Source organism: Capsicum annuum, chromosome 8 (assembly GCF_002878395.1).
Source record: "Capsicum annuum cultivar UCD-10X-F1 chromosome 8, UCD10Xv1.1, whole genome shotgun sequence".
In the NCBI taxonomy this organism is placed as follows: Eukaryota; Viridiplantae; Streptophyta; class Magnoliopsida; order Solanales; family Solanaceae; genus Capsicum; species Capsicum annuum.
The window spans coordinates 92,246,954-92,271,070 of NC_061118.1; the positions used below are offsets into that span (position 1 = coordinate 92,246,954).

The window sequence follows — 24,117 nt, forward strand, 5'->3', positions numbered from 1 at the left end:
TATTAAGAGTTATTAATTTAATAAAATAATAATTAAAAAAATTATAAAAGGAGAATCTTATAAAAAAAAAAAAAAGACTTTAACGAAGGTCAAAAATCCAAACAACATTTATAAAGTCATTTACACTTTTAATATAGTATAGACATAGACAAGTAGGGGTACATTAGTAATTCAGTATATTCTTATTGAATCGTCGATTTATCGAATAACCCAACAAGAAAAAATTAAAACCAAATCAATAACTCAATTAAAAAATTATAAAATTATTAAAAACTATTAATCCAATAACAATAAATCAATAACATTTCTATCGATTCGATTTATTGATCGATTCAATTTCTGTACACCCCTAAGCAAATGGGAAGAAATCTAACCAAAAAAATTTTTGTATCCATATTTGAAGAAAATCTTATTTTATATATATTCTATAAACTTGGCTTATTTTATACATATTCTAATGAAAATCTTATTAATGATTGTACAAAAAGTAATATGTATTGTACTGTAAACTTGGCTTGATTCTTATCCATCTATTTAATAGGGAGTTCATACATAAAAATGACCCTAAATTTGACATCAAATTATACCTTTGACCTTAAACTTTGATAGTGCACAAATAGGACCTTTAACTATTCAAAACCTGAACAAATATGACCTCCAATTTTGCAACCCCATGCGTGAGTCTCACTCGCGCCTATGTGGAAAGGTAATCCAATCACACGGTGTCACGTCGTTAAAAGGGCTGACTTAGAGAGAAGTCATATTTGTGCAGTTTTAAATAGTTAAAGATCATATTTGTGCACTATCAAAGTTTTGCTTTTTGTGTTAAAACGACGTCGTTTTTTTTTTATTTATTATTATTATTATTATTATTATAATTTTTTATTTATTTATTTCTATAGTAGCAGCACCTAACTTTTTTTTAATTTTAAAAAATTATTATTATTTTATTTTTTTCTATAGCAGCAACACCTAGCTTTTTTTTAATTAAAAAAAAAACAGTAACTAGCAGGGATCGAACCCGCACAGTAGGCTAAAGGAAGCGCCCAAGAAAAGCAAATAACACCACTGGGCTATCTAAGTGTCTTGTTTCATGTAGTTCAACATTAATATACGTACATAAATATACATTTTCTATCTTATATATATACAACGTAATTATTTTACCGAGGGGGTTCGGGTGAACCCCACGGCAACCACGTAGGTCCGCCCCTCTTTAATTTAATAACTTTAATTTAATAACATTTTAATTACGTTAATTTGATAACGTTATTTTAATATACTACTACTACTATCCTTAATAACATTAATTTAATAACGTTTTATTAAAACTATAATTTTTTATTAGTAGTATAGTTTCATCTTTAATTTAATATTTAAATAAATAATTTTTAGATATATTATATAACTTAAATTTGTCCTCTTCTTTATAATATATACATACCCGCTCGATTTTTCCATATGAGGCTGACTCGCCTAATTAATAAATCTTCAATATTGCTCTTTTCCCGCAATGACAAAAGAAATTAGATGCCATTTTTATCTTTGAACCAACAATAATAAAAAAATAATAGTGAAGAGTCATTTAAAAGTCATATTTGTACAGTTTTGAATAGTTAAAGGTCATATTTGTGCACTGTCAAAGTTTTAGGTCATATTTATGTACTATGCCCTTAGATTTTAAGCTGGACGCGCTCAGTTTTGCGTGTTGAACACGCATTTTGCCACATAGGATTCAAGTTCATATTTGTGCAGTTTTGAATAGTTAAAGGTCATATTTGTGCACTGTCAAAGTTTAAGGTCAAAGTTATAATTTGGTGTCAAGTTTAGGGTCATTTTTATGTATTAACTCATTTAATACGTGTACTGCTTTTTAATATGCAACCCTTTTTTTCCTCTTTTTAACGCTCCAATATTTCCTTTGAGATTCCAACTATTGTCCTTAAATCATATTTCAACTCTCTTTCTCTTTCGTTCTTTTCTCTTTTTTCCTCAGCTGATTGTTATTATTTTGCCCCCTGTGTCATTTCTTTGTTTGATTCTTTGTATCACTGAAGTTTTGTATGCAGTAATATGCTTAATTTATAATTTTATGAAGAAACTTTGGATTTTAACTTGAAGTTTAATATTTGAGTTTTGAAAATTTAATTTAATTTTATTTCAGATTTAGATCTAACATAGAGGGATCAAACATTTCTATTGAAGGTTGAGAAATTAGCGGCAGAAAAGAAGATTAATGGGAGAAAGTAAGTCTCCATTTAATTTGTTTCCCCTCCTGTTAATTTGCTACTGTCATTTCATTCTTGTTTGCATTTTATTTTATTTTACTAATAAAGTGTGTATTTACTTACTTTAATTTTATTTTTTCACATTTTCAGAGTGAATTTTGATACATGCATGTGTTCATTTATTCAAAATATTTCTGAGAAAGCATTCTGACTTGCCATCAGGTATAAATTGTTGCACCGAAGCTGTTTGACAATATGTCTGAAAGTATTGACTAACTTTTTTAGCTCCATTCTTTTTCAACATGAGTTAATAATGTAAGCATCATCGTTTACTCAATTGAAGAGGCATATTTCTTTAATCCAGGTTGCTCCTCAAAAATTTTACTTGTCAATGCTTACTTGTGATATTTTCTCCACATATGGAACCAGGTAAGCATTAAATCTGCTACCAATGTGTCCCAATAAATAAATAGGATGATATGCTAATTTATTTGCAACATAAGACTTTTGATACCTTTGGCTTTGTTTAAATCAAATTAGAATTTTAGATTATTGGTATCTTATTTTACTGATGGTCTTAGTAATGTTTGCATATGATTAATGAAATGAATGAAATCAGTTATGGTACCCTATTAATTAAACGACCTGAGATTCTATTATTATTGATATTTACTTGGCTCGAAAAAGTATTGGATGAAAATTCAATCAAAGAAGGTGTATCTTCTTACTGCTTATGTTTTAAAATCAAAATAAAATAGATGTTCTATTTCTATCTGGAATATAAATTTGCTCTATCTTGTTTGATCTTTTTTTCCTTTGGTGGCATATGGGTGGAAGGGGTATTTGGGGTGAGGTGAGTGGGTAAGGTTCTCTCCAATGTTCTTGGGTGTTTGATCTGCTTGACATTAGTGATGTTGAGGGAGCTATTTTTCAAGTTAATTACATGTTTGAAGTTAATCTTTAGTTGCATAAGCTTTTTTTATTGAAGACAATAAATGTCTCAGTTCAAAACAAGTTGGTGTTGACTATATGAATCCACACTTCTTCATTTAATCTCAAATCGCATTATCATGACACATAAGCTTTCTTTATTGAATTAAGTTAATTGCAAAAAGTTGAATAATCCACTTTAATATTTGCAGACGGACACAAGTTATATAGATGACATACCTAAGTTTGCAAATATTAGTAGTACTGCTTATTGTGCCTCGTATACTCGTGTCTCCTCTATGAAGGACCCTTGTACCAAAAATTTGGAGTTTGTTAGAGCACCTCTGCTGAGCTCATACACAGGATCAACAGTTAAAGAAATCGCCAAAGCTTATGCACCTGATATTCACACTGTTAGAGTAGATAATAACTCTGAAGCTGTAGAAATGACTCAAGCAAAGGAATCATCAAAAGGTCTTAAACGCCTCTTGAGATTTGGAAAGAAGAACCACAACTCTGCAGGAGCAGAATCAAATGGTGCAAGCATGAATAACATCAAGCAGGATGATAACGCCACAAATGCTTTCATGCCTAGTGACGGTAACAATCTTTCAGATCTCTTAAACTTGATAGTTGTAGCTGAAAACAACGATAGGACATTTCATTTTGAAATTATGAAGAACAAGTACTGAAATAATTTCTCATAAAGATCTTATTTGTCCAAATAATAATAATAATAATTTTCTTATAAATTGAATATGAAGTTTAGAACCAGCTATCATTTGATTTGATAGCGGAGAAGGGATGGAGTCTTTCAGATAATTAGAAGCTAGAACTGTTCGTTACCTCTGTTTCCCAAATCAAATAGGGAGTATGAAAATCAGAATCTAAGAGACGAATCCTAGATTGGCCAAGCGGTGAATACCCTTCACCAATTACCGTTTGCCTTCCTCCAAATGAACCAAACTCCCCATAGACAACTTGTTAAGATCATCGGCAACCACATTAGCCTTACCTGGGTGGTAGTGAAGACTCGTATCATAATCCTTGAGAAGCTCAAATCATCTCTTTTGCCTGAGATTAAGCTCCTTCTGCATGAACACGTACTGAAAACTCTTATGATCAGAAAAGATATCCACGTGAACACCATATAGAGAATGCTGCCATATTTTCAAAGCAAACACAACCACCAACAGCTCCAAATCATGAGTAGGATAATTTATCTCATGCACCTTCAACTGCCTGGAAGCATAGGTAATCACCTTCCCATGATGCATCAAAACATAATCAAGTCCTACCCGAGATGCATCACAATAAATCACAAACCCATCATTGCCTTCCGACAAAGTTAAAATTAAAGCCAACGTCAACCTATCCTTCAATTTCTCAAAACTCCCCTCACAAGCATCCGACCAAGAAAACTTAACCTTCTTATGAGTTAACTTAGTCAAAGAAGCAGTTATCGTCAAGAATCTTTCCACAAACCGCCTATAATACCCGGATAAACTCAAGAAATTCTGAACATCAGATAGAGTCGTAGGACTAGGCCACTCTTTCACCGCAGCAACCTTTCGAGGATCAACCATTATCCCCTCACTAGAAATAATATAACCCAAGAAAGTCACAACATCCAACCAAAACTCACACTTAGAGAACTTGGCAAATAAATGTTATTCTTGTAAGGTCTGCAACACCATAGGAAGTGATTAGAATGATCCACCTCACTCCTCGAATACACCAAAATGTCATCAATAAACATAATGACAAAGAGATCTAAATACTGCCTAAACACCTTGTTCATCAAATCCATAAACGTCGTCGGAACGTTTGTCAATCTAAATGACATCACCAAGAACTCAAAATGTCCATATCGAGTACGAAAAGTAGTATTAGGAATATCCACCTCCCTAACCTTAAGCTGATGGTACCTAGATCGAAGACCTATCTTTGAAAAGAACTTGGCACCCTACAACTGATCAAACAGATCATCTATCCTTGGGAGAGAAAACTTGTTCTTGACCGTTACCTTGTTCAACTGCCAATAGTCAATGCACATCCGAAGGGAACCATCCTTCTTGCACAAGAACAACACCGGCGCACCCCATGGAGAAATACTAGGATGAATAAACCCATTGTCCAGAAGATCTTTAATTTGCTCCTTGAGTTTTCTTAACTCAACCTAAGCCATTCTATACGGAAGAATAGCTATTGGACGAGTGTCCGGAAGCAAATCAATACCAAACTCTATTTCCTTATCCGGAGGAATACCAAGAAGATCATCTGAAAAGACCTCTGAAAACTCATTAACTAATGGAACTAAAGGCATTAAAGGACCTTCCGAGTTAAAATCTTTAACTCGGACCAAGTAATAAAGACACCCTTTAAAGATTAACCTTTGAGCTCTAATATAAGAAATAAATCTTCCCCTAGGAGCTAAAGAATAACCCTTTCATTTTGTTTTTGGCTCACCAAGGAACCTAAAGATGACCTTACGAGTTCAAGAGTCTAAAGATGCATAACAAGAATGAAATCAATCCATACTCAAAATCAAATCAAAACCCACCATTCCCAACTCAAATAGATCTACCAAGGTCTACATGTTACCAACAGATACCACACACCCCTTATAAACCCATTAAGCAATGATCGAGTCTCCTACCAAGGTAAAAATAAATTAAGGATCAAAAATAATTTCTGAATCAAAACCAAAACACACAACTATATAAGGAGTCACATAAGAAAGAGTGGAGCTCGGATCAAGCAAATAATATAAATCATAGAAAAAAAATTATAACGTACCAGTAATAACATTAAGTGATGCCTCAAATTCCTACCGGGATGCCAAAACATACAAACTGTTCCGACCAATACTAGAACCAGGAGCAGTAACAGAAGCAGCTACCACACCACCAGGTGTAGGAGCAGAAGATAAAGCCATCAAAATCTTATTCGCCCCTGTAGAAACCTTGTTGACCGGATAATCCTTGAGCCTATGGACTACCTAGCCATACTTAAGGCACTTATCTCTACTTTCCTCACAGAATCCCCGATGAGAACAACCGTAGAACAGATAAGGAAGGCATGAAGAAATAGACTGACCTCAGCTCTCCTAAGATTAAGCAACCTGAGCTAAAAAATTATCACCACCTTAGTAACGCATGTTGCCCGACTGCTGTGGTAAGGAGCACAGGCAGTAAAGAACAAACCAGAACTCTTCCACTTCTTTTTTTTTCAACTTGCTACTATCTCTACCACCTTGAGACTGCGCACCTCCCTGATAAAAAATTTGCCCCGATTTCTCTGCCTATCCCTAAATTCCACCTACTATCTCTTCTCATCTCAACCTACTGCATATGAACAGTCAACCTAGACATGTCTATGTCTCTAATGACAAAAGCAGTCTTGCTCTCTAAAATGAGATCTCTATTCAGCCTAGAAGCGAACTTCCTCATTCTCGACCTCATATCAGCCACAAAATCAGGAACATAACTTGACAATTGATGAAACTTCAAGGCATATTCCCTTACAAATATCCTCCATTGCCTGAGGTTCACAAACTCCTCCATCTTAGCTTCCCTCAACTCTTGAGGAAAGAAACGATCTATGAAGGTATTAGAAAAGGCCTCCCACAACCCTTCCTCTTCTATATCACACTTATCTTTGTCCCACTTGTCATACCACTGATAAGCAATATCTTTGAGTTGATAAGATACAAAGCTAACTCCCTCCATATCAAAAGCCTACATAACCCAAAATATCTTCTCCAATTCATCCAAGAAGCCTTATGGGTCTTCATCTACCTTCACTCCCATAAAAGTAGGAGGACCTATCTTCATAAATTGACCAACCCTTATGGCCTCAGCAGAAAAAGAACTAGCCACACCCCGCTCGGCATGAGCAGCAACCATCTGAGCAATAATATGGATAGACTGATGAAACTCCGCGTTCGTTACGTTACCCTAGGTACCTGAGGAGCATTAAGAGGAATAGGAGAAACTTTAGAACAATCAGGAATAGGACAATGAGATCAAAGATGTACTCCAGACGTAGAAGGTACCCCTTCAAAATTATCCCCAGATAAGGCAGAAGGATTCCTTTGCATTACAGATCAAGAAGGCATGATCTGAAAGACAAATAACCAAGGATTAGATACAAAGCTAACTCCCTCCATATCAAAAGCCTACATAACCCAAAATATCTTCTCCAATTCATCCAAGAAGCCCTATGGGTCTTCATCTACCTTCACTCCCATAAAAGTAGGAGGACCTATCTTCATAAATTGACCAACCCTTGTGGCCTTAGTAGAAAAAGAACTAGCCACACCCCGCTCGGCATGAGCAGCAACCATCTGAGCAATAATATGGATAGACTGACGAAACTCCGCGTTTGTTATGTTACCCTGAGGTACCTGAGGAGCAGTAAGAGGAATAAGAGAAACTTTAGAACAATCAGGAATAGGATAATGAGATCAAAGATGTACTCCAGACGTAGAAGGTACCCCTTCAAAATTATCCCCAGATAAGGCAGAAGGATTCCTTTGCATTACAGATCAAGGAGGCATGATCTGAAAGACAAATAACCAAGGATTAGAAAACATTCCACGACTAAGAATTTCAAAAAAGTGAAACATTCCTAAGTGTCTTGCAACCTCTCTCTTATGAGTGTGGTGCACTACGCACCACTAAAAGAGACTCTACTCGACACGGCTTTGTGGACTTTCCAGTTGACCATGAACCTAAATCTCTAATACCAACTTATCACGACCCGAACCAGGGCCTAAATGTAATGGACAACCCAAGTCCAATAAAGATCGGGGACCGCGCTCGTAACCCAACCCAGCCGCCTATTACAGCCTCATATGAGCTAAATTTTAAACATATAACAAGATAGCATTATTGTTTACATCAAGACTATAGGATAGTATCACGACCGCGATCGGCTCAACCGAGTCTAATGGTACCAAACCCAACCATCCATACCATACCAAACCAAAGAAAATATTAAAATATAATATAATAATCAATCCCAAAATCTAAGATGATGGAATAGTGAGAAATTATGTCTGATGATGCCAGCCTCCCAGCTTATTCCAATGCCAAGGTCGATACTAATACTGTTCCCACCAATACCAACCCCCAAAAGTACCACAAAGCGTTTATCCAAAAGAATACAGATAATCGGTTGGGATATGTGTAACTCCCCAAGAACCTATCCTGAGATGTCACATGGTGCTCAAGGCCACACGTGGCCTCAAGATAACCTTGTAAGCCTGTCATCACTTTCAGAACTCATTATAGAGAAAATCATGCTAAGATAAAGAGGAATAACCATGTCATAAACATACTAAAATATGAAGTAATACTACCCTGTACAAACAAAATACTGAAATCTCTGTACACGCTGGTACACTAGTCTGACAAAGCCTCTACTACATAGAACTGAGGATCCATTGGGACAGATCTCCAACTGACTCGTACTGAACTGAAAGTAAACAACTATCTATTAACAATACAAAATTAGAGACACAGGTCCTCAAACCATGAGGACTCACCAACTGCAAAAATGTAGATGAAGGTACTCAAAGATCACTATCGCTGCTGAGACTGAGCACCTGAACCTATATCATGAAGAAATATAGAATACAAAGGAGTATGAGAGTCAGTACTTGGGAATGTACTGAGTATGTGGAGGTGGATGTAACATTTTAAATAATATCATAAATGTATAAGAAAATTATGCATGCTGGCAATAATATATCTCTTCGCTTGAATTATCTAAAATATCATTTCCGAAAGTCATTAGTAATAACATATGCTTAATAAATGTCATAAATCATTTAACTCAACTCAAACTCTTTGATTCATGACTTAGAGTGACTCGGTATCTCATGGTACTTAGATCATTATAGATGTGGGAGTTTCTTATAACCGACATAACTACACCATGTGACCACATGGAGTCCAACGTTTTGCCCTCCTAAGAAGAGAACCCCATATTGGCGGGGGTATCATATTTTTGCCAGGGAGTACAACCTCAATCTTGTTATCATAATCCCATACTCGGCCTCTGACCCAAAATTATCAATATAAATCCTACGGTGGCACATAGTTTTGAAGAAATACCACATTTCCTGCTCGGTGCTAAATACTCCTCCCAGACAGCTTAGAACGCGTGAGGAAATTCACCTTAATCAATATCAACTCATGGGTCTATTTTAAAGACCAAAACATATATATATATATATATATATATATATATATATATATATATCATCTGCAAATCATAAACATCTTGTGGATTCCTAACCCGACTCAACTCAATACAATCTTTTTTTTCAAATCATTTTTAAATATCAAAGCTTCAAGGAAACATCATAGGACTCATTCTTGACTTTCAATATCAAATATCTATATATATATTCAATAGTCAAATTTCTCATGGAAAGGCATAACTGATGACACTTGTCTTAAATCGCTTAGAAATCATCAATACGTAATGACAATATACAACTCATGAAATAAATTCTTAATTTAAGAAACATGATGGTGAAATAATCATAAATATCAAAATTATTCAACTCAAATCTCATAAATCATAAATAAAGAAATTTGGGTGTAAACCCACTTGCAAAATCATGTAAATCAATAATAGAAAGTAAATCTTTAGCCACAAGAACGAAAGGAGTGTTCTTGTTCAAGCCCCACATACCTTGGATTATAATTTTGGAGATGTAGAAACTTGTTTAGAACTTCTTCCTTACATTTTTTGAGTTAATATCCTTGATGCCTTTGACTAGGGGAGCTTAATTCTTGGCCAACTTGGAGAAATCTATGGAAGATCCTTGAATTTCTTGGAAGAAGATTGAATTTTTGAGTTTTGGAAGAAACACTAATTTTTAGATGTTTCTTGTAAGAGAAAAGGAGAAAAATGAATGGATATTCTCTACTAGGATATATATATAAGACCATAAGGGAAAGAAATGACCAAAGTTCCCTTTTTGAAAAAGCTGAAATTTACAGATCAGGGCATGTGACGGTCGATCTGACGGTCTGTCAAGTCTCCTGACGGTCCACCAGATCGTTCGTCACTCGAGTGCTAAAACTGGAACGTTTTGCCTCGATGTGATGGTCAAAGTGATGATCCGTCAGGAAATTGATGGTCTACCAAGTTGTCCGTCACTCGAGGGCTAGAAATGAAATATTCTATCTCGACCTGATGGACCCCTCGATGGTCCGTCAATTTTTTTGACGGTCCACCATCTTGGCTGTCACACGATGACTAGGAAGAGGGGTCACTGCCTTGACCTGATGGGACACTTAACGGTCTACCAAGGACCTGACAGTCTGCCAAGTCGACCATCAGACCTGGGCGATCCGATATCACTGAGTAAAACGGCTATAACTCCCTCGTTTGAAGTCAGATTTTAATGAAATCAGTATCGATGGAAAGCTTATTCAATGCTCTATATGAAAATAGTAGAAATTAGAGAAATACAATATGGTTTAAACATCAATCACTTTGAAAGTCATACATATCCACTCAAAAGATGGATTTAGGCTTATAAAACATGCCTCCAACCATAGCCAAAATCAATATCCAAAATAAAAACAAAATGTCTAGAATGTCCATATCATGAAATGGAGCCTTTTGAAAAGATGAAAGATCACCACTTAAATCTAATTGTTGTACCCAAGTCAATCACTATGTAGAAGAAGTTGAACTATCGATTTTTGCATAGCATGGGTATATGGTCGCCAATAGATAAGTTAGCGAGTGACCGCTAGTATGTATCTTAAGATAAGGATAAAGTAATGTTATTTAAACAACCAAGTAAAACCATTCATGATGCATACAACCATACATATATATAATAAGTGCTAGGAAAGGGAATCCGTGTTTAGCAAGCATTTAAAACCTTTTACCTGGATTGTGTAACCTTGTCGTTCAACCACAGCCTGGGTCATTTGGGTTCAGCTCCCCTGCTGAAAGAGTCATAGTGCATGTAGCCATGTAGCCGCACGACTAGGAAATATCCCATGGCATGATTAGTACATCCCTCTATATAAAATGTGACACTCGCATGTGGACATTAAAAACCCCTCATATCGGCAAATATGAGTTTTCAGTTTTGGTCTCGGGGAACCTTCACCTTCCACAGCTTAGTTACACATCCCGTCATTAATGTGTCCAAATTTAAACCATGTCCAAACAAATCGAATTACTATTTATTAACCAATTCCATTTATAAGTGGTATCGGAATACCAACCATATTTTCAAGATTTATTCATAGCCAAACTATTTAGGTTAAGGGGACTCCCAAAGTGCCCTATCTGTTTACCGTATTAACCTCTTCGGAGACTTTCATGTACTCCATAAGCAAAACTAATAAGCCTTTAACCTTTGTAAACCATTTATGGTTTCATGCATAAGTTTAAAACAAGCAAGAGTTCCATTTAAAGAAGTTAATGCAGTGAACATATCTTTATAAGAATTTTATCAAATACCTTGGGGGCATAATATGACCAAAACCAATTTCAAAGACCATTAAACCATTACCGTGCAATCCAATTGCCAAAAACCACCATCAATGCATATTAAAGCACAATTAAACCATAGGAAACTAAAACAAAACCATTATAAACAAAACCCTCATTTTATAGTTGGAAACCATAAACCATGCTATATTGAAACCATGAAAACAACCATAAATTCTTGCTTTTTTAGAAATAAGAAGTAGGTAAGAGACACATGCCATGAATCGAGAAAAATGATGGAACAAAATCACCAAAACAAGCCCCAATGCAATCCCCAAGTTGAAACCCTAGCTCTCTTGCCCCAAAAGCTCTTGAGAGAATTATTGAATGTTTAGGAATAGTTTTCTATGTGTTAATGAATAGAATAATAGGGTAAATAACCTTTTAAGTGTAATAAAAGTTGTGGGTCATAATTAGGGTAAGTAGAAAAATGTCCAGAATACCCCTACTAAAGTCCCTTAAATACCTGTCACAGTAATATGACTGACTGTAACACCCCAATTTTCTGAACCAAAATGCTACATGGTGCTCATGACACCGAAGGACCACAAGCTAACCCATGAATGATATATGTACCTGTATACTGCATAATATATCATAAAATGTAGAAACATGAACACGAAAGGCCATAAAATTCGAACTGAATAAACATCTGATAACAAAATGTCTAAAAAAGGTATAACAATACCAAAACAAGTCATAAATACTAAAAATAATGAGATCTAAATATTTAATATGACATCTAGTCTGAAAGCCTCTAACTGAACTGACTAAGAAGTTGAAGGAACATGTCTCCAACTAACTTCATCTAGCAACTGAATAGTAAATATAGCAATAATCATATCGTCCTCGAATGAGAAAGACTTACTACAAACTCTGAACACTGGAATGCTACTGTTGATCTGGTGTAACATAAGAGAAAGCACCATAGCGCAAATAATTTAGTACGTCTGAATGTACTGAGTATACGAGTGAGGTAGGCTAAATGCAAAGGGTTATATACATGAACAATGCTGACTAATATGAATGTGAGAATACATACATGCATACATAACTATAACTGAACTCGTGAAGATACTGACTACTGAGTCTGAATACTGACAACATGAGTGTACTGATACTGAGATACTGAATAGCTGAACGACTATTTTTGACAATTCAAATTATAAAGAACTGGTCAGGTTGACTGTGTTTGACAATCCTAAAGCTGAATATTGATATCATGAATTCTGATAACTGATATGACTGATACATGAGTTCATAAAACTGATATAACTGTAATGATCAGCCTAACCAATGTAACTGATACTGAGCGACTATATCTGACAGTCTAAGTTCTGATGAAACTATCTGAGTTCTGTTCTACTTAGAGTAACTAAATCTGAGATCAATCCTATCTAGCGGGTGATCATGAGTATACTGATAATAAGAAAATTTGACTTAGTCTAAGACCAGCCCTATCTAGCAGGTGATCTTTAAATCTAATGATTCTGATACTGATTAATCGTAGTTGAGATCAGTCCTAGCTAATGGGTGATCTTGAAGTCTATTTACAATGATAAGCTTTGACTATATCTAACAGTATTGAATCTGTACTACTAAGCTGAGTTGACTGTATCTGACATTCCTAAATCTGTAACTAAAACTGTGGGATGTGTTCATTTAACAGACATGCCCCAAGATAAGTGAACAGGGGTCCAATCTCTGCCCTAATTGGAAGTGTGTCAGTACCGCACCACCAGTAAAGACATCTGTTATGGAGTCAGTCCTAATCTAGTGGGTGACACCTAAGATCAATCCTATACATATAAATATGCTAACAGGGGACCCCTGAGTATGTCAATCCTATCTAACGGGTGACATCTCGTACCTACGCTGGCTACATAGTTCTGGAACTTAAGGATTGCTTCTAGGTATCTCAGTCCTATTCTAGTGGGTGAGTCCCCATCCCTAGGCTCGCTCGGTACTGAATCCTACTCTCATCTAAAAGACACTGAACTGAATAATTGCGCTGAACTAAATAACTTAACTTAACTGATTTGCTGAACTGATACTGATTAACTGAACTAAAAATAGTGGTATTGTTTAGCAGAGCTAAAATTGAGTTTACTGGATTCCGATGACTGATGGAATGTACTGAGTTTTGAGGACTGGCTGAGAGTACTGAAGTTACTGAGATTGACTTTGAATACTGAGGTTACAGATATTACTGAGCACTGAGATCACTGAGATTACTAAACTACTGAGATTACTAAGGTTATTGGATTTTCCTGAGTCATATGACTGACTAAATTCTATAGATCATGGCTTAATTGAGAGTATCGTGATAAAATTACATGGCTCTAGGCACAAAACTATAGTTTTCGGGTACCAATACCCCCAGGACCTAATGGAAGGAAACTGACACAATATGACTGACTTGATCATAATATTGGAGTCCACAATTCACATTATCATAAATAGAGAATATTATACATCATGTAGTTCCTCAAAATATTAAGCATGGCAGGGAGTACATAGCTAAATTTCATGTGCATATTGTATATCTCCATTATCATACATACTTCATACCACAACAATAACAACACATGAAAAGCATGAAATTTATATTAAAGTATATAGCCAACATGGACTTGTCATTTAGATATCATGGAACCATATAAACATAAATTTAGCATTCTAAGCATTTTATTTAACACCTTGCATGCAATATTTAAGGCATAGGTGTGTTTCATAACTTGTACCATTTTACACCATCTAAGGTTCATAGTTTTCAACTAACAAGCATATATATTCCATGAAAACACCGTTAGATATTATCTTGAAACTTAAACAACAATCATCAACATGTACATGCTCATATCACCATAAAAAAATTCATAAAATAGTATTTATAACATGATTCTTGAGCTCTATAAACGGATTAGATCCATAGATGAACACTACGCATACCTTAGAAAGGAAACCTTGATGATTTGCTGGAGAGATCTTGGATTGAGAAACTTAATTCTTGATTATCTTGGAAAAATGCTTGAATCTTGCTTTTGAGAGATGAGTTTGATGGAAACCCTAATCTTGTGGTTGAGAACGTAAGAGAGGGTTTTTAAGATACTTAACTGAAGAAAAATGAGAAAAATTACACCTCTTTAGGGTTATAAGTCATGGTAAATGATGGTAAAAGACCAAAATACCCTTATGAAATAAATTCCCAGTTGCTGAAAATAATAGCTGACGATATTTGTGACAAGGCGTCAAAAATATGGTAAGTCATCAAAAATATCGTCACACAGAAGCTGGATTCTGCCTAAGGCTGACGATATTTGTGACATGGCATCAAAAATGTGGTAAGCCATCAAAAATATTGTCACGCAGAAGATGAATTCTATCTAAGTCTAACGACATTTGTGACATGGCGTCAAAAATGTGGTAAGCCGTTAAAAATGTCGTCACATAGAAGCTGGATTCTACCTAAGGCTGACGACATTTGTGACATGGCGTCAAAAATATGGTAAGCTACCATGAATGTCGTCACTTAGGAGCTATTTTCTGCCTAAGGCTGACGAACTTCATGATAGAGCATCACAAATGTGGTAAGCTACCACGAATGTCGTCACACTATTTCCAGCCTGACATGCTGGAGTAAAATAGGAATAACTCTTTGCTCCGATATCAGATTTAGGCTATATTGGTATCGCTGGAAATATAATTCAATTATCTATCTGTTGGTAGGTCATGATCTTAAAAATTCCAAGTATAATGAGAGATATACTCGTTTGAAGATGACTATACTAATATCCTTCTCAAGAATTCAATCGGTAAGGAATGTTTTGAATCGTCTGATAGTTGGGAGTTATTTGAAGCCTTAATACACATCTAAATTAATCATAAAACTATAAAAGAACCATGATGTACTATGCATGACCTTGGTACATGGCTCTAATATCAGTTTGGATTTTTTTTGGGGTATTACAATATCTCCCCCTTGGAAACATTCGTCCTCGAATGATGACTACTTAAGAAGGGAGAAAATATAAAATGACGCATATATAGCATGAATAACTGATCATGATTTCATGGGTGACATGATTGAAAACTGAGCATATCATACTGTACATGCATATCTGATGCATGAGTAGCTGATTTATGAATGTAGGACTGAGTGTTTCGATAAACTGAGTTTCTCAAACTGAGAATGCATATCTGATGCTTAACTGATAAGTTGAATCCATGTATATCTAATGGATGATTATATGACTGACATGATACCTGAATGCATGACTAAAAGTACTGATAAGCTGACCACGCATATCTGATGCGTGAATACATGACTGAACTGACTCACGAATATGCGACTGAACATGCAATGGTAAAGACACTAAGATTGAACTGAACATGAGAACATGACTGATTCTGCTACGTGACATATGGACTGAAGATCATAAACTGAATGAACCTCTGAATACTTGACTTACAGCTGAGGTCTAACTTGAAGGTCAACTTATAAGTACCCTCTATTCTAGACTGAATTCGTTATGCAAGGAGAAATTAAAGGATCTGAGGCATGAAAGCATTAAGAGAAAGTGGGGTATCTCCTCCCTGGGACGCTATGTCCCTCTAAGAACGCTTACCTTACGGAGATACTGGGTGATGCACAGGGTATCTACAAACTAGATTATAACTAAACTTTGGGAGTCTAAAACTAATACATGATAGATGAGATAAACTGAACTTACAACTACTAGGAGGTTCTACCTTGAAATAGTTACTTTCTCTAAGATTTTGGATAGCATGAATAGATGCAAGGATGAGAAAACAAGCTATAAAAATCTGACTACTCGATTGCTAAACTGACTTGCTGGCTTTACTAGCTAACTCATACTGAAACATATGCTCGAATGAAAGAAAGAGATCTAACAATGCATACTATAAATATGAAAGACTGGTAACATACCCGAATCTAAGTCAGGGAAACTTTCTGGATTAGGGCAGGTCTAGAGTGCATAAAGTCTATTCTGACGCTGACCACTATTGGTACCTTGCTGACGCAACTCATTACCCCTCTGTGCTAGAACTCTGTACTCTCGCATCCTATGGTTTGTCTTGCCATACCCAAAGCATACATCACTGCCTACCATACATACACCTAGATGATTCTTACCATACTCTTTGCAAAGCGGATAAGTAAAACCTTTATTTTTACTACCCTGGGCCTCAGAGCCTGGCGCTCCATCATAACGGTCATTTCTAGACTTAAGTGCTGGTATACTAGCTGATAATAGAGCTGGGACTGAAAATTTCTAACTATGCTGAGAATGGTTACCACCCTATGACTTAGGCTGAGCAAAGCGGAAACTACCTGTCCTTGCTCTCTTACTCTATCTCTCTCTCGTCCTAATTTTTTACTCCTCTATCTACTGAGCATGTATCATAAGTCTGGCTAAAGTCATATCACTATTCAACATGGAATATCTTCACTAATTTACCACACTATCATTCACCCCTGACACAAACTTACTCATCTTAGCTCTACCGTCTGCAACCACATGAGGGGCATATCTGGCTAATTGAGTAAACTTGAGAGAATACTCCTTTACCGTCTTACTGCCCTACCTAAGGTTGATGAACTCTAGTACCTTAGCTTCTCTAAGCTCTAGCGAAAAGAATCTATTAAGGAAAGAAGAGGCAAACTTCTCCCACTCTATAGGGCCTGCATCATCTAACCTTTCTGACTTTCACTGCTTATACCAAGTATGAGAGACATCCTATAATTGGTATATGGCTAACTCAGCACTCTGAATAGTATTAACCCTCATAACATCTGTCATATTCTAAATTTGATCTAGGAATTCATGCGGGCCCTTATTTGACTTAGACCCTGTAAAGGAAGGAGGATTCATTTAGGTGAAGTCCCAAATTCTAGCTGCAGCTGAATTGGACACTGGGTTGGTTGGAATGATAGCTGGTCATTTATTCTGGGCAGCGACTGACTGATAAAGAGTGGTGAATGCAGCCCTGAACTCCGCATGAGAAACATGATCGCCCAAAGGGTCTTTGGGCTGAGGGGCTGACTGATTCCCATTTCTTCTTTTAGGAGGCATGTCTGTAGAATAAAGAAAGAAATGGATTAGACTGAGATTATGCTCACTGAAACGACAAGAATACTGAAGGAAGGGAAACTATTCCTAAAGCATCTCATAGCCTTCTGCACATAAATGTGGTGCACAACACACGCATGTACAAGACTCTACTAGATGTAGCTTTCAAACTTCCTAGGACTCTATTGAACCTTAGGCTCTGATTCCAAGTTTGTGAACTAGAATGCTACACGATGCTCATAACCCCAAAGGACCATAAGCTAACTCATGACTGATATCTGTACCTGTATACTGTATAATATATCATAAAATGCGGAAACATGAACATGAAAGGCCATAAGTTTTGAACTGAATAAACATTTGATAACAAAATATCTAAAAAAGGAATAACAATGCCAAAATAAGTCATAAATACTGAAAATAATAAGATCTGAATATCTAATCTAATATCTAGACTGAAAGCCTCTAACTGAACTGAATAAGGAGTTGAAGGAACATGTCTCTAACTAACTTCATCTAGCAACTAGATAGTAAATATAGCAATAATCATATCATCCTTAAATGAGAAGGACTCACTACAAACTCTGAACACTGAAATGCTACTGCTGATCTGGAGCTCGGGCCTCTGAACCTATGGTGTAACATAGGAGAAAGCGCCATAGCGCAAATGTGTCAGTACGTCTGAATGTACTGAGTATACGAGTGAGGTAGGCTAAATGCAAAAGGTTATATGCATGAACAATGCTGACTAATATGAATGTAAGAATACGTACATGCATACATAACTGTAACTGAACTCGTGGAGATACTGACTACTGAGTCTGAATACTGACAACATGAGTGTACTGATACTGAGATACATAATAGATGAACGACTATTTTGATAGTTCAAATTATGAAGAACTGGTCTGGTTGACTGTGTCTAATAGTCCTAAAACTGAATAGTAATATTATGAATTCTGATAATTGATATGAATGATACACGAGTTTAGAAAACTAATATAACTGATATAAATATGATGATCGGCCCAACTGATGTAACTGATACTAAGCGACTATATCTGACAGTCTAAGTTCTGATGGAACTATCTGAGTTTTGTTCTACTTGGAGTAACTGAATCTGAGATCAGTCCTATCTAACGGGTGATCATGAGTATACTGATCATAAGGAAGATTTAACTTAGTATGAGATCAGCCCTATCTAGTGGGTGATATTTAAATCTAATGATTTTGATACTGATTAATCATAGTTGAGATCAGTCTAAGCTAATGGGTGATCTTGAATTCTATTTACAATGATAAGTATTGACTATATCTAACAGTACTAAATCTGTACTACTAAGCTGAGTTAACTGTATCTGACAATCCTGAATCTGTAACTGAAATTGTAGGATGTGTTCATCTAACCGACATACCCCAAGCTAAGTTGACTGGGGTCCAATCTCTGCCCTGATTGGAAGGGTGTCAGTACTGTGCCACCAGTAAAGACATCTATTATGGATTCAGTCCTAATCTAGCAGGTGACTCCTGCGATCAGTCCTATACATATAAATGTGCTAACGGGTGACCCCGGAGTATGTCAGTGCTATCTAACGGGTGACATCTTATACCTACGCGGCTATGTAGTTCTGGGACTTAGGGATTGCTTCTAGGGATCTCAGTTCTATTTTAGTGGGTGAGTCCCCATCCCTAGGCTCGCTCGGTGCTGAATCCTACTCCTATCTAAAAGACACTGAACTAAATAACTGGGCTGAATTAAATAACTTAACTGAACTAATTTGCTGATCCGATACTGATTAACTGAACTAAAAATAGTGGTATTATTTAGCGGAGCTAAAACTGAGTTTACTGGATTCCGATGATTGACAAATGTACTGATTTTTGAGAACTAGCTGAGAGTACTGAAGTTACTGAGATTGACTTTGAATACTGAGGTTATAGATATTACTGAGTACTGAGATCACTGAGATTACTAAACAACCTAGATTACTAAGGTTACTGGATTTTCCTCAGTCATAAGACTGACTGAATTCTATAGATCATGGCTTGACTGAAAGTATCGTGATAACATGACATGTCTCTAGGCACACAGCTATAGTTTTCGGGTACGAATACCCCCAGGACTCGATGGAAGAAAACTGACACAACATGACTAACTTGATCATAAGATCGGAATCCACAATTCACATTATCATAAATAGAGGATATTATACATCATGTAGTTCCTCAACATATTAAGCATGGTAGGGAGTGCATAGTTATATTTCACGTGCATATTGTATATCTCCATTATCATACATGCTTCATACCACAACAATAACAACACATGAAAAGCATGGAATTCTTATTAAAGTATATAGCTAACATGGACTTGTCATTTAGACATCATGGAACCATATAAACATGAATTTCTAGCATCCTAAGCATTTTATCAAACACCTTGCATGAAATCTTTATGGCATAGGTGTGTTTCATAACTTGTACCATTTTACACCATCTAAGGTTCATAGTTTTCAACTAACAAGCATATATATTCCATGAAAACACCGCTAGATATCATCTTGAAACTTAAACAACAATCATCAACATGTACATACTCATATCACCATAAAAAGTTCACAAAATAGTATTTACAACATGGTTCTTGAGCTCTATGAATGGATTAGATCCATAGTGAACACTACGCATACCTTAGAAAGGAAACCTTGATGATTTGCTGGAGAGTTCTTGGATTGGGAAACTTAATTCTTTATTATCTTGGAAAAAGGCTTGAATCTTGCTTTTGAGAGATGAGTTTGATGAAACCCTAATCTTGTGGTTGAGAGCGTAAGAGAGGGTTTTTTAGATGCTTAACTGAAGAAAAATAGGAAAAATTATGCCTCTTTAGGGCTATAAGTCATGGAAAGTGAAGGAAAAAGACCAAAATACCCTTGTGAAATAAATTTCCAGTTGCTGAAAATAATAGCTGACGACATTTATAACAAGGCGTCAAAAATGTGGTAAGCCGTCAAAAATGTCATCACACAGAAGCTGGATTCTGGCTAAGGCTGACGACATTCGTGACATGACATCAAAAATATGGTAAGCCATCAAAACTGTCATCACACAGAAGCTGGATTCTGCCTAAGGCTGACGACATTTGTTACATGGCGTCAAAAATGTGTTAAGCCATCAAAAATGTCATCACACAGAAGCTGGATTCTGCCTAAGGCTGACGACATTTGTGACATGGCGTCAAAAATCTGGTAAGCTACCATGAATTTCGTCACTTAGGAGCTGGTTTCTGCCTAAGGCTGACGACCTTCATGATAGGGTGTCACAACTGTGGTAAGCTACCACGAATGTCGTCACACTATTTCCATCCTGACATGCTGGAGTAAAATAGGAATAACTCTTTATTCCGATATCAGATTTAGGCGATATTGGTATCGTTGGAAATATAATTCAATTATCTATCTGTTTGTAAGTCATAAGCTCAAAAATTCAAAGTATAATAAGAGATATGCTCATTTGAAGTTATCTATACCAATATCCTTCTAAAGAATTCAATCAGTAAGGTTCCCACCAGTCGTATCCAGGCCTTAATCTTAGATCAGACATTATCCAGTATACGATTTATCTAACCAAGTCGTAACCTCAGCATACGATCTGTACCCATGATTTGTATCCTGGTAGAATGAATTACCAATAGGATCAAACATTGCCAACCATACGAGTCACTGATATGACTCGTATCCAAGCCTTATGACGCATACCCTTAAGTTATGATCAAAATGATCCCACCAACTAACACTGGTCAACTTACGATAGGACCATACCACTCGTACCCTAGCATACGGCTTGTATCCATGAGTTGTATTAGGTCCGATGAACGATTTTCTAGAAAAAATTTCTGAGGCCGAAACCCAGGATGTAACATTTCTGTTCTGATTTTTTTCCTGAATCTTATGATATTCAGCCAAAGAAATTGGTACTGGTAATAATTGCATTTGATAGTCCATAATTAAATAGCTTTCAGGTTTAATAGTAATTGTAGGTATTTATATGTTATGTCTTTAAAGTTGAGGGTGAGACGTGGTTTGACTTGTAAAAGAGGGAGGCATATAAGAATAGAAAGACAGAAAAGAAGAACAAAATCAAGATAATTAAGCATAATGCAGAGGAGATATGCCAAGTGTTAAGCTTTGTTTATTCTTTTTGAGCTACATTTATTTCCTTTAATATTACAAAATGACGATAGCCACTTACATCGTGCACCACCACCGCTTTCACTAATTAATGGTGTTTGCAGCTCCAAATTAACTTTCCTCCAAACCACTCTTATTGTCGCCGCTAAACAATTGCAATGTTTTTGTTTTGGATGAACAGTAGTGTACAGTATAAATTTTACTTCACCCGTCATAGTTTGTTTGATTGCCTTTTATTATAACAGGTAAGCTTTATTCTTTTGGATTTTTCATCTCCTTATCCCTTTTATGATATCTTAGACAATATTTTTCAAATATGATATCTGAGAGAACTATAATGGAGTTTTGTTTTTGTCACTTTCTCCCCTTCTCCTTCATTTTCCATCCCCGCCAGCTCTAATTGTGAAAGTGGTAAGTCGTCAATTTGACGATTTACTCACACCTTTTAAGCTTAAATTATCATGCTTTTCCATTAATTTGATGATAGTCTTTTACTTAATGTTCATTTATATAGGTAATAGTAAAAAGGTAATATGGGCAAGTCATTCAAGTCATCAAAAGGCCAAATGTGAAGGAAAAGAGGCATCCATTTTGTATCTGCTTTGGAACTGCTAGCCATCTGCTCTCTATCCGCTTTGGATCCGCTCAAGCAAATCAATAACAAGATGATAGTTTTGTAATTTCCATTAAATGTAGAGTTGGGGTTTAAAAAGAGGCTTTTAGCTCATTTTTCAAGACCTCTTTTAGCTCATTTTTCAAGACCTAGTTTTTAGGTTCCCAAATAGCCTTCATCTTTTGAACATAGCCTCTCTTTTAGCATCTTAGCTTCTCTCTTCTCAACTTAGCATCTATCTTTTCATCTTTTGAGAATTTTATACTAAGCTTGAATGAAAAATATATGTTAGTGATTTTCCATTGAAGAATTATTGAAACCCCAAGTGTGGAACTACATTGTCTCTATTGCTCATGGATGAAGTTAATGATAACTTTGGTATATTCTTATCCTTTTTATGTATGAGTAGCTAATTCTAAATCTTAGGGTTATGCTTTCTTAGGTTGTGGTAGTGCATGGATTTTAGTTAATTATTCTCCTAATTAGTTATTTGTGATGGGTGTTGCATTTATTTCATGATTTAACTAAGAGTTTGGGGTTGCAACTTCAACCACCCTAGAACCCATGTCATTCTTGTAAGAACGGACATGGGTGAGAAATAAATACAACCAATAACTTGATTCATTTCATTTAATGACATCTCTTAAACATAAGGATGTCAATTGAGGTAATAGATGTGGAAAATTGTCACACTTGTAAGGTGTTCAAAAGAATCCATTTGTGAAATTTGATGTTGTAATTGAAAGATTGACACTAATACATTGACATCTAGCCTACTCGTGACTTTTAGTTAAAAATTGAATAAATTGCCAAGTACCCATGCATGAACCCACTCCTATAATTGCATAACCCCAAGGCTTATTCTCAATTGAATTCACTCTTAGCATTTTTCAACGTAAAGCTAGAGCACTAAAATTTAAGTAGTTGTCATTTATAAACACATTCAAACTAAATCCCCCATTTTACATTTATACTTGCTTTATTCACACTATGGGTTATCTTTTAGTAGACTATCAATACTCTTGAGTTTTGAATTCTATGCTTTCACACCTTGTGGGTTCGACCCCAACCTAAGTTGGGTTATTATACTGACAACGATCGCTTACACCCATTCAAGAGTGTAATTTGAGCGTTATCAGAAAGCTACTGTGAAAAGTGTCTTCGGCTCCTTATTAATTATTTTGCACATATATGTACTCATTCAATATCTGTGTCAAGTTCTTTGCTACCCTTTTAACTTGTGATCTTGTGTTGAAGTTGGTTGCTCTAATCATGGAGATTTAACTGAAAAAACTAATTGAGCTATCAGTAGTTGCATTGAGGTTGATGGAAGTTGAGGTGAGCAAGATGAAGAGAAGATCATTCAACGTCATCAATGAATGTCCTGAAATCCTATGTTTATTGGGAGAGAAAACGTGTAATAACTGATTTTTATTTAAAGAAATTTCTTTTGAGCATTTTATCTATGTAGTTGTGTGATAAATATGTAATGATGTATCCACAATAATGTTGTTAAAAAATAAATTTGT

The 24,117-nt window shown here is 35.8% G+C and overlaps 1 protein-coding gene across 2 annotated transcripts; it reads left to right on the top strand.

Annotated features, from left to right (window-relative positions):
* The first annotated feature begins 2,047 nt into the window (after positions 1 to 2,047).
* LOC107879617 lies at positions 2,048 to 22,776 on the top strand. Of its 2 annotated transcripts, XM_047395311.1 has the most exons (4): positions 2,048 to 2,246; positions 2,379 to 2,450; positions 3,371 to 3,758; positions 22,490 to 22,776. In XM_047395311.1, the coding sequence occupies exons 3-4, from the start codon at positions 3,458 to 3,460 to the stop codon at positions 22,588 to 22,590; spliced, it is 402 nt and encodes a 133-aa protein (XP_047251267.1). In that variant the 5' UTR covers positions 2,048 to 2,246; positions 2,379 to 2,450; positions 3,371 to 3,457; the 3' UTR covers positions 22,591 to 22,776. The 2 variants fall into 2 exon arrangements, with proteins under 2 accessions (XP_047251267.1, XP_016582114.1); XM_016726628.2 differs by lacking the exon at positions 2,379 to 2,450.
* The last annotated feature ends 1,341 nt before the right edge of the window (positions 22,777 to 24,117 follow it).